Below are 16,035 nucleotides of genomic sequence, written 5' to 3' on the forward strand. Positions count from 1 at the left end.
CAGGCACTGGGTACCAAAACAATCAACATGTGCTTTTGATGTATCATAATAAATCTGCGGTAGTCAGATCGTCAAATCGAATGGGACATTGCGTTCACTTGTCAGTAAACTTGTGGACGGTTTAGTTCTATCCAACAAATACGTGATAAACCCGAATCAGAACTTATATCGTGACGCAATAATAAGCTTTTTATTCTGCGTTCTGGTTTCATGTCCTTGCTCTTATTTTTGACATTATCTGCCCAGATTTTGATATTTGCCTCTACGATCAACATCCTACGAATTGTTCCTGCCTTGGATTTTCCGACGTGTAGGCTTCATCTGCTCATGCTCCAGCCGAACCAGCCAGCCCAATTACCAACATGGCTGTAAATGTTTCTTACGTATACATTTTTATTTTATGTATTCAGAATTTCATATCCAATGCCGCAGTCGAAAGGAGATTCTCCGACTTCAAAAGCTGTCCAGACGAGGAATGCAGTAGTAAGTACTTGGCGCTCAACTCAAGCGAACTTTCAGGATGCTTCCATCTTTCCATAGCTAGCTAGCTTGACCGGTGTTGTCATTTCAAAGGGAAGAACTCGGCTAACCTAGCGCAACTGTCGTTAACGTTAGTTGTAAATACCAATGCATAATAACCTACGCTTGCTTAATTGTAACCTAAGCTTGCTTAATTGTAGCCGAAGCGAAGTCTTAGCCTGTGTTGGCTACTGCCTGACTAGTTGCCAAATTCTGGAACTACAACAACTGTTTCTGTAGTAACTACGTTAGTAACTTGCACAATGTAAACACGCTTTCGGACTATATATTTTGAAACCAAAGGTAAAGCCACACAAGGGCCCATAGCTCCTCCAAACTTGTGAACATTGACTAACTAGCTAAATGACAACTTGCCAATTGATCTGGCAGTCTTCTTAACTAACTAGCTAGCTACACACAATAAGAGATGTTAGCTTGATTGTAATCAACCTCTATAGTTACTTACTAAATGGACCATAAATATATCAAAATTCTGTTGGCTTAGGAAGCAAATTGCAAGATGGTGTATAGGCCTGGTTAGCTATAAAGCTAGCTATTGTTGACATAAAATACTGGCATGTCATTAACCCCTCTGCTTGCAAGTTCTTCTCTTTTTACATCTACCTTATCAAGACAAAAACAATATTCTATTTACCCTTAATGCTTGGCTTTCCTTTTGGATACTATGGCTCTGTAAAAAGAGAAGCAGATAAAACAAGGCTTACTTTAGTGATTTGTATTATATTCACGCCCTGATTGTGCATGGGGCACAAAGGGTGGACGCTGAGGTAATGGGCTGAAATCTTTGGTAGGGGTGAAACAACTGATCTTTGAATCATTCCTCTCCACAGTGCTCTTGTGCCGGGGGAAAACTTTTAGCGATTACACTGGACCAGACTGTCGGTTTCTGCCATTTAAAAAAGGAGAGACTATATATGTCTACTATAAACTCTCAAGCCAAAGGACAAATATATGGGCAGGGAGTGTAAGTATGAGTTAATATTTAATTACAGTACCTGTCAAATGTTTGGACACATCTACTCATTCAATGGTTTTACTTTATTTGTACTATTTTCTACATTATAGCATAATAGTGAAGACATCAACACTTTGGAAAACACATGGAATCATGTAGCAACCAAAAAAGTGTTAAACAAATCAAAATATATTTTAGATTCTTCAAAGTAGCCACCCATTGTCTTGATGACTGCTTTGCACACACTTGGCATTCTGTCAACCAGCTTCATGAGGTAGTCACCTGGAATGCATTTCAATTAACAGGTGTGCCTTATTAAAATTGTATTTGTGGAATTTATTTCCTTCTTAATGCGTTTGAGCCAGTTGTGTTGTGACAAGGTTGGGGTGGTATACAGAAGATTTGGTAAAATACCAAGTCCATATTATGGCAAGAACAGTGCAGTCGCAAAAACCATCAAGTCCTATGATGAAACTGGCTCTTATGAGGACTGCCACAAGAAAGGAAGACCCAGTGCTACCTCTGCTGCAGAGGATAAGTTCATTAGAGTTAACTGCACCTCATATTGAAGCCCAAGTAAATGCTTCAGAATTCAAGTAACAGACATAGCCCAACATCAACTGATCAGAAGAGACTGTGTGAATCGGGCCTTCATTGTTGAATTGCTGCAAAGAAACCACTACTGAAGGACCCTAATAATAATAATAAGAGACTTGCTTGGACCTAGACACATGAGCAATGGACATTAGACTGGTGGAAATCTGTCCTTTGGTCTGATGAGTACACATTTGAGAGTTTTGGTTCCAACTGCCGTGTCTTTGTGAGATGCAGAGTAGGTGAACGAATTATCTCCACTTGTGTGGTTCCCACCGTGAAGCATGGAAGAGGTGTGGGGGTGCTATGCTGGTGACACTGTCTGTGATTTATTTCGAATTCAAGGCTCACTTAACTGGCATGGCTACCACAGCATTCTGCAGTGATACGCCATACTGGCCTCCACAATCTCCCGACCTCAACCCAATTTGAGATGGTTTGGGATGAATTGGACCGCAGAGTGAAGGAAAAGCAGCCAACAAGAGCTCAACATATGTGGGAACTCCTTCAGGACTGTTGGAAAAGCATTCCTGGTTCAACAACACAACAACCATTTTGCGACACCTGCAATAACATCTGCTAAACAAGTGTATGTGACCAATAAAATTTGATTTGATTTGGGCTACTTTGAAGAATATCAAATATATTTCGATATTTTTTTTGTACACTTTTTGGGGGTTACTACATGATTCCATGTGTTATTTCATAGTTTTGATGTCTTCACTATTATTCTACAATGTAGAAAATAAAGAAAAACTCTTGAATGAGTAGGTGTGTCCAAACTTTTTTACTGGTACTTTGTGATAACATTGCAGTCTAGAAGGAATGGTGAAGCTTTTTCTGTTTTGTTAACATGTTTCATTCTCTGTTTTGTTTCCATTTCTTACAATAGGTTGGTAACCGCTTTGGTTACTTCAATAAGGACCAACTCGTAATCAATCACATATACACTGAAAAAGAATTGGAGATTCCTGCTGAGGTAAGTCAATAAATAGATGTAGGCCTAGTTCACTACTGCCAATGCATCATCGCTTAAAACATTATCTGGAATGACTGAACTTCTTTCTGAAATGGGTAGTATGACTCAAACAAATGTTTTCTTTTTCTTTTCAGGAAACCGACTTTGTTTACTTTGACACTGGACACGATAAGTTTGACAGTTATGACATTGATTCACTGTTAGGTTCCTCTTTATTGTTAACAGACAAGGAGGAATCTGTGCAAGTAACCACAGAGACTTTTTACCTAAACAAAAGTGCTGAGAGCACCACGGTGGAAGTGGATGAGCCTCCACCTGAAGTGACATTGTTAGAAAATTATGAGATTGATAGGGATGTTCCTGAGGACATTGATAAGGTTGTAGAGGTTCTAGATAATGATGATCTGAGACATTTTGAGGCTTTAGAGTTCTCTCTGCCTCAGCCTGAAACTCTTGACACAAAGGGAGTGGAATATAACACTGTACTTGAGACCACAGCTGAGAGGATCAAAGATTACCTTCAGAAAGATCAGCAGAGGACAGAGGACTCTGTGCCGTACAGTGTTGTTGAACCAGAGGAAGGTGAGATCAAAGAAACCCCCTCAGAACCTCTATCCAAAGATGATCCTGAGTTAGAAAATGCACCTGGTGGTTTTTCAGAAGGCAGACCTATGCCGGAGTTAAAAACCACACTTGGAATAACTTTTGATGCTGTCACTTCCAATGATGAGGACACTTGGAAGGTGACTCCATATGATGAGGAAAGGGACAAGACTGAATATCAGCAGGATGAGGAAAGTGATTATCATCTCAGGGAAACTCCATTGCTGGCTTTTTCTGAAGTAAGTTCTAGTTTGGAACACGAGAACATTCTGGAATCTGATCATACAGATGAGGAAGACTGTCTATCAGAGGTACCTCATACACAGAAACAGGACTCCAAGGACAATAACCTGTGGTCTGCATTTGGTGATACAGTTTTTAACATTGTCAGTGGTGGGGAAAGAATAGCTCATGTTGCCGGTTCAGAGGAAGATGAGGAGGATGACGAAGGTGAGATTACACCAGAGCAGCCTCCCAAAATTGAAGAACCCAAGGAGTCATTTGGCTGTTCTACTTCCTCTGAGCTAATCTTTGAGCAACCTGCGGACTCTAATTTCAGTGAGGATGCTGTCAAAGTACCTGATGAGGATTCTCAGATGTTGCAGTTTGAGGATGAATCTGAAGAAGCTGACATTGAACCTTCAACACCTCCTGCTGATGAGGCGAGTCCCTTTGAACACACTGAGGCTTTAGCAGAGAATCTTACAGTAGATGACAGCCCAGTCCCTAAACAGCTCTCACAGACAGACATACTCTCAGACTTTGATAGTAAAATTAACGAATTAGAGCAGAAACAGGCTGTTGAAGAACTCCCCATACAAAAAGAGGAGTCAATAGATTTCTCACAAGTAGAGAATACATTTAAACAGGGTGGTACAGAGCTTTTCAGACTATTGCGAGAACCATACCAGAAGATCCCAGATCCAAGTAAAAACACAATGGTGAAAGAGAGCCATCTTGAACTCCCCATAGAGGAGGATGATTCAATACACCTAGAGGGGGAAGCGATTGAGGAAGAGTTGCTAGAGGATGAACATGCAGTATTGTCTTCATCCAAAACTGAGCACACTGATGAAAATGACACAGAAAGTCTATCTGAATTTGGGTCAGAGCAACCCAATAATTATACACAAACCGATGTTGTATCCAGTGATGTGTTGGATGTGGTCCAACACGACGAGGCTATTGACATAGAACCTGAGGTGCATGAGACTGAAAGTGATGCTGAAAGCCACACACCCTCACTTAAAGATAAAGTTCTGGATCCCCTTCCAAACAAGGCGACGGAATACAATGACAATGTGTTGAGGCTGACACTATTGCGAGACCAATTCAAGGAGGAGGATATGGAGCGCCTCCAAAAGATTCTAGGTCTTCAGAATCTCTTTAGGGTGGAGTTCCTGTTTTCTGACCTGGAGCTGAAGGCTGCCCGGCTGTCCCAGACAAACACCAGTGAGAACATTGAAAAGGTGCTGGAAGCCTCTGAAACCCCAATCCTGGATGAGATTGAGAGGATGCTGAATGCCCAGGAGAACGCTGACCTGCAGCAGGAGGCTGGTGAGTTTGTTGAGGAAGCTTCCATCATGGACGACTTCCAGGAATTGGTGTTCACCCTGAGTCAGAAGTACTCAACGGCCAGAAACAGTGCTCCCCTGGCAGTGGGCAGTCAACTACACCCTGACACAGGTAATATATTTTTTTTTCAGTTTATGTTCATGTCAGAGTATAGGAGGATTAAAACCTTTTGTTAAATAAATATTTGGAAAGTCTCATTACATTGCTAATGACATGATAATAATGCCTGGAGATTTGGTTTGCAGAATAAGCTGTATTTAAGAAATGCCCAAGAAGTACAACAAAGTAAATAGTAATCTGTTGACAGAACAAATACACTTCCTGACAATGCCAGTTAGATTGTAATGCATGAACATTTACTCACTGTTTGCACCTCTCTGAATGTTTCAAAAGATGGGGATATGTCTGATGATGCGGAGGAAGAGAAGACATTCCCGCAGTCTGTGGAGGACACAGACAAGGACAACCTCACTGTGACAGAGACGGGTGAAGAGACTAAGGCACCTGAGAAGCCTGCCCATGATGGTCACAAGATACCAGATATGGGCATTGAGGAGGATAGTGGGTACTTGAACAGAAACAAAGACAATCAGGCAAGCTCTAAAACTCCAGAAGAAATCCAGAGGGGCCCTCAAACTATTTTGGAAAATACCTTGGACATGGGACTTAGCGTAGACATGGATCACCCTCCCTCAGGTAGGTGTTCATTATATTTCCCTACTTTTGAAATTGTGGTGAGATGTAAACTATGCATTAACCTAATTTGCTTGTGCTGTATTTCCAGTATCTCTGGAATCACCTGTCACTGATTTCCATGAAGAGGAGCAGAGTGGTTCATCATTCGTATCAGTGCTAATTTTATCTGGTCGTCTCATCACCCTGTTTTATGAGTATCTTGGAATATATGGTGTTATGGTAAGTTACTTCATGTATTTCTCTCTTGTGAATGGGCTTTCCTTTCCATTGTAATTGACTAATTGCCTCCATGCAGTGCTTAGGACTCAAGTATTCATACTTATTTTATTATTGCTGGGACAATGCATGTATTATTTTAATTTGGGGGGGCATTTGCCATGCTGACAGCGTTACCCAACCCTTCCCCTTTTTTTCAACTGGTAGTTGAGTACAGCACCGTTTCCGTTAAATTAAACGTTCCAGAACGTAAAAACGTACTGAATGCAGCCCAGGTTCAGTGATCCTTTCCCATTTTTTTGTAGACGTGTTCTAGTGAAGTGTAGGCTTAAGTTAAGTGTCCACAGCCGGTGTTTTGCTTATTGAGTGGGATATAAATGACCCCGCCGCTCGTTTTACCAGGCTTTGCGTAGAGAGTAATCGTGTTCAGAACTCTAAAAGGAGGCTAGTAGACATGTTGTTGGCGAAGCAGAGCCAGCATTGGCAAGCTAACCTTCAAGCTTAGGTTATAGTAGCTAGAAAGATAGGTACATATTGTCCTCTCCTGGGTAAATAGAACCACGATGAAGGATGCTCTCCAGTAGTCGACAACGTTGATCAGTTGGTGAAATTAGGATTTTCGGGTTTATTTTCACAAGCCAAAATAACTTGATAGCCAGCTCAACTGTCAAAGTAACGTACGGTAGCGATGGATTCAGAAGAAACAACCGCATTACCCACTTTGCCCCTGATGACAGAATCTGATCAACTGTCTGTCTTGTACTGTCTTGTACTTCAATATGGAAGTAGTTGGCTACAATGTAGCTAGCTGTCAAGTCTATGGCCGCAATATGGCTGGCTGGCTAGCTACATTGAAACTGAATCTTGTTGGCAACTTCATTTTGTCCAACAATACCTAATGCATTTCCCAAATAGTTGCAGCCTAGAATGGGTCACTTGATTGCTCTTAGTCTCGATTTTTTTCGAAGTGGAAGTTGCCTGTCCTCTTCCTCATAATAAAAATGGCTCACTTTCCAGACTAGCAGTATCTGTTCTTCCTGTATCTGGGTCTCAGATCGAGAGGTGCCTTTAAGTTGTTGAATTTTGCTTTGACAGCTTCCCCTTACATAACTATCACCTGAGGTTACATGCCATTCAAATCTACACATGTCTAGTGATATGTTACGTAATCATCTGTTTTGTTTATTGGTCATTTTACAGGGTGAAAGGCTACATGATGCAATCTTTTGCACTCTAAATCCACATAGGCCTAAGGCTTGTTAGTTTGATCCACTCTGTGGTGATTCATTTAGCTATTCCCTGAATTTCACTAAGAGACTGCAATGGAAGTTCTGTATTGTGCAAAGGTCACCATGTATGGACAGTGTTAGGAGCCCAGGCCAATCCAATCCCAATTGATTACATAAGGTCAAAGCTAATCTTCTCTCTATTGATTTTGATCAAAAACTAGGTTATAGGCTATGTCTATTTCTAAACCCACCTTGATTTGATCTGAAGATATGCCTCTTTGCATTGACCTAGAGGGTGCTCAGTGGGATATCCATTAGCCATGCTTGTAAACAGAACACTGATGGTTTAGTTCAATGTTTTTAACATCACTTATTTTCATCTGTCATCTCAGGCCAACTATTACCCAACTTATTTGCTAAGCCTGACATGTGCTGTCGTAATACTGATTTGGACCTGTCTCTCCCCAGATGGTCACCAGCCTGCCAGAGCACTGGAAGCCAGGTCCAGACTTCTACAGCGTGTTCTGTGAACCCGTGCTGGTCACTGCAGGTGCCGGGGTCATCGGCTTCCTCTTCTGGAGGAGCATTCTATCTGTAAGTCGTTGTTGCACGGTTACCGCTTTCATAATTTCTGATTGCTTTATGTTATTCTATGATGTATTGTATGCTACCATTGAGGAGGCTGTTTGCTGACACTTTTGTTTTCCTCCTCACAGGTCAAAAGCAAGTCATATCTAAGTAAGTTCTTCTCTCTGGCTATTTAGGGTGCATAGTGAATCCTCATTCATATTGCTTACAGGCTGTTGTCCTTGTCACGTGTAAAACCATGTCTGATTTCATATTCTTGTCATTTATTTTATTAGCTACTGAAAAAGAGCTGGTGGACAGGATGAAAATGCTTGAACAAGAGAAGGAGGAGATACTCCAAAAGGTCGCTGAACTGCAGCAACGGGTAAGTTGCAGAGACTTTTCACTGACTAAGATCCAGAATTTAGAGTTTAATGTGAATTAAGGGACATAATGTTTTGACAGTATATTTCTACTGGGTTCCCCTTAGGGCAAAGAACTTAAAGAAAATCAAAAGCTGTCTGAAAAATCTGCCACTTTATCTCTGGAGAAGATCCAGGATTTGGAGGTGTCTCTGAGAAATATTATCTTGATCACATGTCATGCTGACAATTATTTTATTTTTTATTATAATTGTTTTCTTCTCCATAGTGTTTAAATTGACTAGGCATTTTCTTTTTCTATCCAATAGAATATTGTGCAAGAGATGGAGAGACAAAATGAGCGCCTGGATGAGGAAAATCACTTACTCGCCATATCCTTTGACAAAGAGCGGGCCAATACTGCGAAACATGAAGATATGGTGAGTAGTATTGAGCGATTTGGCTGTAATTAAAATGTTTCAGAACAACCAATTCTCTGACGTCGGTTCAATTATTTGAAACCCATTAAGTTAGTTTATTATGTGAGCTCAATGTGCCGTTTCTCTAGAGAGAAATCAAATCAAGCACAAACTTTGGGACGTTGTAGTTTTCAACAGGCAAATAAATATTCAACATAGTTTAGTGCAGAAAATGTGGTAATTGACTAAAAATGACCACAATCCATTACACCTACAGCTGCCTGGACTTGTGCGGGCAGTCACAGAGAGAAAGTGACAGCCTGCAAACGAAAGAGACACCCTAGAGAGCAATTGCTTTAATGATGTAGACAGCATAGGCAGCTACTATTAGCCAGCTACTATCCTAAATAGGATGGCTCGTTGATGAGCACAGAGAAAGATGGTTGTCATTATGCTTATCATTATCTTTGCCCATAGATGTCCGAAATGGACAAAACCATTGAGAAGTTGAAGCGCAGCAAGAAGAAGACCCAGGACGCACTCTCAAAGGTATATGTCATATACGTGAACATGCTCAATGAAAATGTCAAATATATTAACATTGCAACAATCAAATGTAAAGTGTTTATTTCCTTTTAATTATCCTTATCATTGAATCTGTAGTCTACCATTCTGATGGATGAAGTCAAGCTCCGTGAAGATGCCCAGAATGTCCAGCACCAGGTTCTGGAGAAGGATATTGCCACCCTGAAGGAGGAGAACCTCTCGGTGAGTACCAATATGGAACAACGGTTCACAATTTAAGCCTCAAGACATTGTGTAGGACTCATTGGCCATGCAGGGCCTGCATAGCACTGTCCTTATAACCTAATTCCCTTGTTACAGCTGCACCATGCTGCCAAGTTGTGGGAGGAGAAGCACAAGGAGACAAGAGAGCAGATCAAAGTCTACCACAAGTCTCAGAAAGACCTGGAGGATTCCCTCGTTCAAAAGGACCACAACATTGAGGTTATATATATTTTTTTACACGTTACGATATTGTTACACACATCAATTCCTGTTCACAATTCCTGTTCACCTTCTCAAATGCACCTTGAAGACAAAGAAACATGTCACCTTTATTATGTTCCAAAGAAATACTTCTTGACTGATTCCAGGGGGAAAGTATCTCAATTGGTGCTTCTCAACCTCTCTGGCAGGTTCTATCTGACCTGCTAGGAGACCTGGAGGCCTGCGATGACCTGAAAGGTGGAGTTGTGGCTAACGGGGAAGCCTTTAACGGTAAGTCACCTGACACTGTGTCCTAATCAGAGGCGGCTGGTGGGAGGAGCTATAGGAGGACGGGCTCCGTGTAATGGCTGGAATGGAATGAAAAACATGGAAACAGTGTGCTTTACTCCGTTCCGTTTACGCCATTATAGTGAGACAGTCCTCCTATAGCTCCTCCCACCAGCCTTCTCTGATTAGGATACTGTCATGTGATTTGGTCTTATGTAGCAAAATTTTAAATCGTTTTTTACATTGGATTAAGGTAGAGACTTGGAGCAACAAAATGGTATATCATACACTACAGTTGAGGAACAATGGGAAAGTAATTCTGCTTTGAAAGTTAATAAGCTTGTAACTCATACTGGATAGCTCTTCTTTGTCTATACCCATTCAGCATTGTTCACACCCTCTTTAACCTTAGCCCCACCCATCTCTTTAAGGATTCACATGTGAGGTCGTGTACTAAACAACCAAAGAGTTCAAGACTAAAGGCTGGTTTACACTACGTCTATCGACATGTCTGTAGACAGTTGTCGTAGTGACATGAACATTCTATTATGAAGAAAAAATCTAATCACAAAAACGACAGGCCGCATGACATCAGCAGCCTGGTGGTCCAAAATAGCATAATTGGTGTATTTTAACACCAATAAACCCAACCATTTAAAAATTGAATTTTGTATATGTCAATCTAGCAAACCAAGAAAATTTCTAAACAATGGTTTTGTTTGTTTCTAGCTTGTTAGTTGGCTAGCCAGTTCAAATAATGACCATATCATATATCTGACAGTCTTAACTTTAGCTAATTAGTATTCATTATTACAGAAAAATAAACTCACAACAAAATCATTATATACAAATTAAGAAAATAGCTTACGGATATTAGTGTGACGAAGTAAAAGCAGGGTATTCTACTGGAGAATTTTAGTACTTGGACAGTGTCTCGTTGGCCTAACGTTATATCCGAATTTGGACTTTTTTGCAGGTCATGTTCTTCACATATTACCGTCTCTGGTGATCACACACATATCAAATAAAATCTGGTTACTTGCATAGTGGAGTCTTTTGTTTAGACTAGCTAGCTAAACAATTAACCATAATCCCAACTCATAACATTACTACCTTGCATGAATCCCCTGGTAGCTAAAACTAACCAACTAGTTCAATGTTAACCTAGCTAGCTAACATTAGGCTATAACTAGAAATGCAAATGCGTCTGCGATATGAATAATATTATTACACAGATCATACACTTAACATTAGCTGGTGATCCAGCCAACTAACGTTAGCTAGCTAACAATATGCTTTATTTTGCAATGAGAAAATGACTTTCTGACAAAATTAGAAACTTATATCTGAAAATAGTTTCCCTTAATTTGAAGATGTATAAAACACCTGTCTCCAGAATACAACAGCCTTCAATGTGTTCTATTTTCGACTGCCTCTGCATATTTGCAATCAAACCACAGAATTTTCTCCATCTACTTAGCTATCATACTCTGCTTCCACCGGACAGTCCACTGATTTCAAAAGTTGGTCCTCCTAAAAGTGGAGAGCATCTTTTCAAAAAAGCTGCGTTAGAAAGGATTACTTACACATACTGAGAAGCTCATGTTATAGACCAAAGCGTGCTACATGGCAGACCAATCTGAACTCGTTTAATGGCGCGTCCAGCTCATCCATCCAAAAAAACGCATTTTGATAGTTATACATTCAAATGCCTCTATTGACGCGGTACATACGCCTACTTTCCTGAAATGTGTCACTGTGTTTACAATTATTTGTTTCAGACAAGCAGACCATCATCCAAAACCGCATTAAGCAAATGATGGTCGTCTCTCGGGTAAGACTGAGTTCTTTCTTGAACGGACCCAGATTTCTGTGTACCTGAAGGCAGGTAAAACTCGTGCTCAGAACCAAGAAGTGTGTCAACTCTTGCACTAACTGTTGGCAGAACTTTCCACAGGTCCAGACCACTCTGTCTGTTGTGGAGGAAGAGCGCGATCGCTTCATGACCAAGCTGCTGAACGAAGAGAAGTCCAGGAAAGAGCTGGAAGGTATGTCCCAGCAACTAGAATTTGATATGCATCACTACCTTTTCTCTCTCAACACTATCAACTTGTTTTCGCCACAGAGCAATTTCAGAAGCTGGAGCATGACATCTTGTTGGTGAAAAGTGACAAGAACCACCTGGAGAACCAGTACAAGACCCTGCAGCAGAAGAATGACATCATGACCGAGATGTACCAGCAGAAGGAGAACGCTTTGCAGCAGTAAGTAGAATCAGAACCGGTGCAGTTCATGCGTTAATACTATAGTAGGGTTTGTTCACCATGGTTCCACAGCATGTAAAAAAAAAAAATCCTTGTCTTTTACTGTATTCTTTTACTGTGAGGTTTTCAAATGGACTTTAAGTAGAGTTTGATTTAATTTGTGTGTCGCCTTACAGGAAGCTGACCAAGGAGGAGTTTGAGCGCCCCAACAAGGAAGACTGGCTGATGAAGGTGGACAGCAAGGCCCTAGAGGAGGAGGTCAAGGTGTGTAGGCAGCGCGTTAAAGAGATCCAGGATGAGCTGAAACGGACCGAGAAGTCCTACAAAGCCCAGATCATTGAGCAGGAGCAGAAATCTCACGAGAACTGGGTTTGTACAATACAACTTTTTTAGTCCATTTGTTAAAGAAACAACATGTCTCATTTCTCAACCCCCATCGATGGCACACATTAGGATCAGGACATTTTTTTAAAGTCTTCTGTTTGGCCAGTCATTTGTAAGGTGAATTTAGTCCAAAACAGGAGATTTTAAATGTCTATTCCTTCTCTCTAGGTGATTGCACGCGCCGCAGAGCGAGCTATGTTCGACGAGAAGAAGGAAAACACTAACCTTCGTAACTTGTGAGTGCAACACTAATACAACAGACTCAATTGGGCTATACCAATGCAGGGCTCAAGGCTTATTTAGTTGATGGGACCAGCACATGATTTGGTTGCATACACTTTTCGCCACTGATATAATGACCTGACCTGTGTCCCATAATGTACCTGCATTCCATACAGAACCAGGCTAATAATGACTAGCCATCTTCACATTAGCATGCCCTTGAGTTCTAACATTGATTTGGATAGATTTACTCAGGGTGCAATGTGACTTTTTTGTCAGTGGAAGTTTATAAATCCTTTGAGATGCATGCTTTCTCTCTCTATTCAGCTAGTAATAGGCTACATTTGGTTATTAATTAATGATATATTAAAAAGCTGTATGATATAATTTTGCAATGTAAGACATTGCTCTGTTTGTTAGAATTGCGGAAATGTATTTTCTAAAGTAAGCCTGTAAAAGATTTTACATTTAAAAATAGTATGTTGTCCCTTAATTAAGACAGACTGCTTTTTGAAGGAGAGTTCAATGTGTCTACAGTAGGCTAGCCAAGACGAGTGCTAGTTGTCTTTGTAGCTTTCTTTTTTGTACACTATCAACAGTAGCCAGTAGAATATTTTTTTTCTCCAGTGACAAGCGAACTGAGATGGTATTCTAGGATTCAAAAAGTAAGATATTTCTTCTAACACATCCAGGGAATGCATGATTGGTATTTTGATGTGAAACCTGTCCAATTAGGATCCAAAATGATCCTATATGTCTGCCTACACACCTTGACCTAGGCTATATTATTCACCACCTGAGGAAGTGGAAACTCAAAACACTTATCTAGATTGCTAACTCTAGATATGTTAATGTTACTAGATAGCTAATTTATTAGCAAATGTAATGTCTTACAAAAGATTTCCAGCACTAGGCCCGTCCAGGCTACTGGATGTAGCCCTATTCACTGCAAATGGTGCACTCCACGGGCGCATCAAAACCATGTACTACATAGCCTACTCCGGTTGTTAAGTGGTGCCATGAGCTCCATATTGAGAGCTGAGAAATGTAATTGTATACTCACAGAAAGCTGTGACTCTCCTCTCTGTAACTAGAACAACAGTAGCTGCTTTGCAAACGGCCTTTTTCCAAATTGCATTTTAAGCAGCGGTCATATGGTTGTGCTAATTAGAATGCGCACCTCACCTATTGCTCACTCAAAATGGAGACAGGCAGATCCTTTCATTTGGTTTATTTTTGGTCAATATCACATTTACTTTTTGAGTCATAATAGTAAAGTAAAAAGAGACTCATTGTGAACCAAAGGTTGCACTGCCAAGTCGAAGGGCCACAAATGCAAGTGTTTTGGTCACAGTTTTGCAAGCTGTATTAGTCTAGATTTGGAGGTACAGTATTGAGAATCTAAATGCCTGGTCTCTTTTTCACCCTAGACTGACTGACATGTCCAGCAAGCTGAATGAGCTCCGTAGGCCTCTGTTCAAGCCCACCCCTGGGATGGCTCCCATGCCTCTCCGACGAGGTAAGAACCAATCCTCAGTTCACGTTATTTAGTGCTGGCGACTGGCACGTCTGCATTCAGTAAGGCAAAATTGTCAGAACATTTCTTGCAGATAGAAATTAAATGAATAGGGCTGATATGACACTATTCTTGAGGACAGAGAATCATATTTCTATCTGAACGTTCTGTAACGTTCCTGGACATTTCTATTGTCTTGTCGGTTGGAAATCAGCTGTGACTGCGTTTCAAATTAGATTTTGACTTAAATTAGACTTTTTGACTGTCTGATACCCCATCTGCTGTTTGACTTCCACCCTCTGAAATGCATGTTTTCCTGAGGTTTTGATTTGTATTCCTTGTAGCTGGTCCAATGTGGAGAGACAGACATTGTTTTGTTGTTAAATGGTTTTGCTAAACAGGTGATTAGTAAGGGCCCTCACCTGTGAGTGGAGGTGCCCCTTCCCCCTCTCATGATAGATGTTCACGGGTGCCCCCCCCCTGTGGGGTGAAGGAACGAGCCCTATCGGGAGTCTCCTGAACCCCCGCCCCGGACAGCCTTGGCCCTGCTGATTGGCCCGAGCAGTACCATCCCTCAGCCAATCAAACCCCCCCCTTGTTCACCCTTGTATGCCCTGACTCCCCGCTTTCTTTTTCACCTTTCCTTTTCCCTGTCTTTACCTCCGCTGTGGGGTTTCAATAATTCACTTATTTTTCTTCCTCCTGCTCTTTGCTGGTACCCACCTCTGACCTTTTCCTCTTCCTAATGTTTGTCTTCTGATTACGTCCTCTCTGATTTTCGAAGACATTCTTTCCTGTCTCTTTCACTGCCATCTTTCTCACCTGTATTTGCGTGTCCAGACGATCCAGAATGTTCCTATGCCCCCGTTTGCTTTCACAATTTGGAATAACCGCTCTTGCATGCCTCTTGCTCTTTCAGTATTATGGTGGTGTTTTTGTTGTGTTCAGCTGTTGTGTGTGGCAACTCGTTAGGTTACAAAAGCTTCAGCCTTTGCTTTCCCTTGTGGGATTACTGCATTCCATACATTTTTATATTTAAAATATACACTACCGTTCAAAAGTTTGGGGTCACTTCGAAATGTCCTTGTTTTTGAAAGAAAAGCATTTATTTTTGTCCATTTAAAATAACATCAAGTTGACCAGACCAGTGTATACATTAATGTTGTAAATGACTATTGTAGCTGGAAAGTTTTTAATTTTTTAAACTTTTAATGGAATATCTACATAGGCGTACAGAGGCCCATCACTTCTGTGTTCCAATGGCACGTTGTGTTAGCTAATCCAAGTTTATCATTTGAATAGGCTAATTGATCTTTAGAAAAAACCCTTTGCAAGTATGTTAGCACAGCTGAAAACTGGTGTTCTGATTAAGGAAGCAATAAAATTGGCCTCCTTTTAGACTAGTTGAGTATCTGGAGCATCAGTATTTGTGAGTTCGATTACAGGCTCAAAATGGCCAGAAACCAAGCACTTTCTTCTGAATCTCGCCAGTCTATTCTTGTTCTGAGAAATGAAGGCTATTCCTTGTGAGAAATTGTCAAGAAACTGAATATCTCGCACAACGCAGTGTACTACTCCCTTCACAGAACAGCGCAAACTGGCTCTAACCAGAATAGAAAGGAGTGGGAGGGAACAA

At 40.9% G+C, this 16,035-nt stretch overlaps 1 protein-coding gene across 7 annotated transcripts in view; it reads left to right on the plus strand.

The window, feature by feature from the left end:
• Positions 1-16,035, plus strand: part of LOC109866247 (transport and Golgi organization protein 1 homolog) — a 21,739-nt gene continuing 5,704 nt past the window's right edge. For 2 of the 7 annotated variants that reach the window (XM_031800374.1, XM_031800376.1), the window contains exons 1-21: positions 3-483; positions 1,371-1,504; positions 2,982-3,068; positions 3,203-5,357; positions 5,640-5,942; positions 6,031-6,161; positions 7,856-7,981; positions 8,104-8,125; positions 8,251-8,339; positions 8,445-8,522; positions 8,646-8,756; positions 9,213-9,284; positions 9,399-9,503; positions 9,621-9,743; positions 9,893-10,016; positions 11,795-11,847; positions 11,971-12,061; positions 12,139-12,277; positions 12,454-12,646; positions 12,830-12,897; positions 14,314-14,402. In XM_031800374.1, the coding sequence (XP_031656234.1) occupies positions 363-483; positions 1,371-1,504; positions 2,982-3,068; positions 3,203-5,357; positions 5,640-5,942; positions 6,031-6,161; positions 7,856-7,981; positions 8,104-8,125; positions 8,251-8,339; positions 8,445-8,522; positions 8,646-8,756; positions 9,213-9,284; positions 9,399-9,503; positions 9,621-9,743; positions 9,893-10,016; positions 11,795-11,847; positions 11,971-12,061; positions 12,139-12,277; positions 12,454-12,646; positions 12,830-12,897; positions 14,314-14,402 (4,414 nt within the window). In that variant the 5' untranslated portion in view covers positions 3-362. Of the gene's footprint in view, positions 484-1,370; positions 1,505-2,981; positions 3,069-3,202; positions 5,358-5,639; positions 5,943-6,030; positions 6,162-7,855; positions 7,982-8,103; positions 8,126-8,250; positions 8,340-8,444; positions 8,523-8,645; positions 8,757-9,212; positions 9,285-9,398; positions 9,504-9,620; positions 9,744-9,892; positions 10,017-11,794; positions 11,848-11,958; positions 12,062-12,138; positions 12,278-12,453; positions 12,647-12,829; positions 12,898-14,313; positions 14,403-16,035 lie in introns of all 7 variants that reach the window. The other 5 variants (XM_031800373.1, XM_031800375.1, XM_020454797.2 and 2 more) reach the window with 5 other exon arrangements.

This window comes from Oncorhynchus kisutch, linkage group LG21, assembly GCF_002021735.2.
Source record: "Oncorhynchus kisutch isolate 150728-3 linkage group LG21, Okis_V2, whole genome shotgun sequence".
NCBI lineage: Eukaryota > Metazoa > Chordata > Actinopteri > Salmoniformes > Salmonidae > Oncorhynchus > Oncorhynchus kisutch.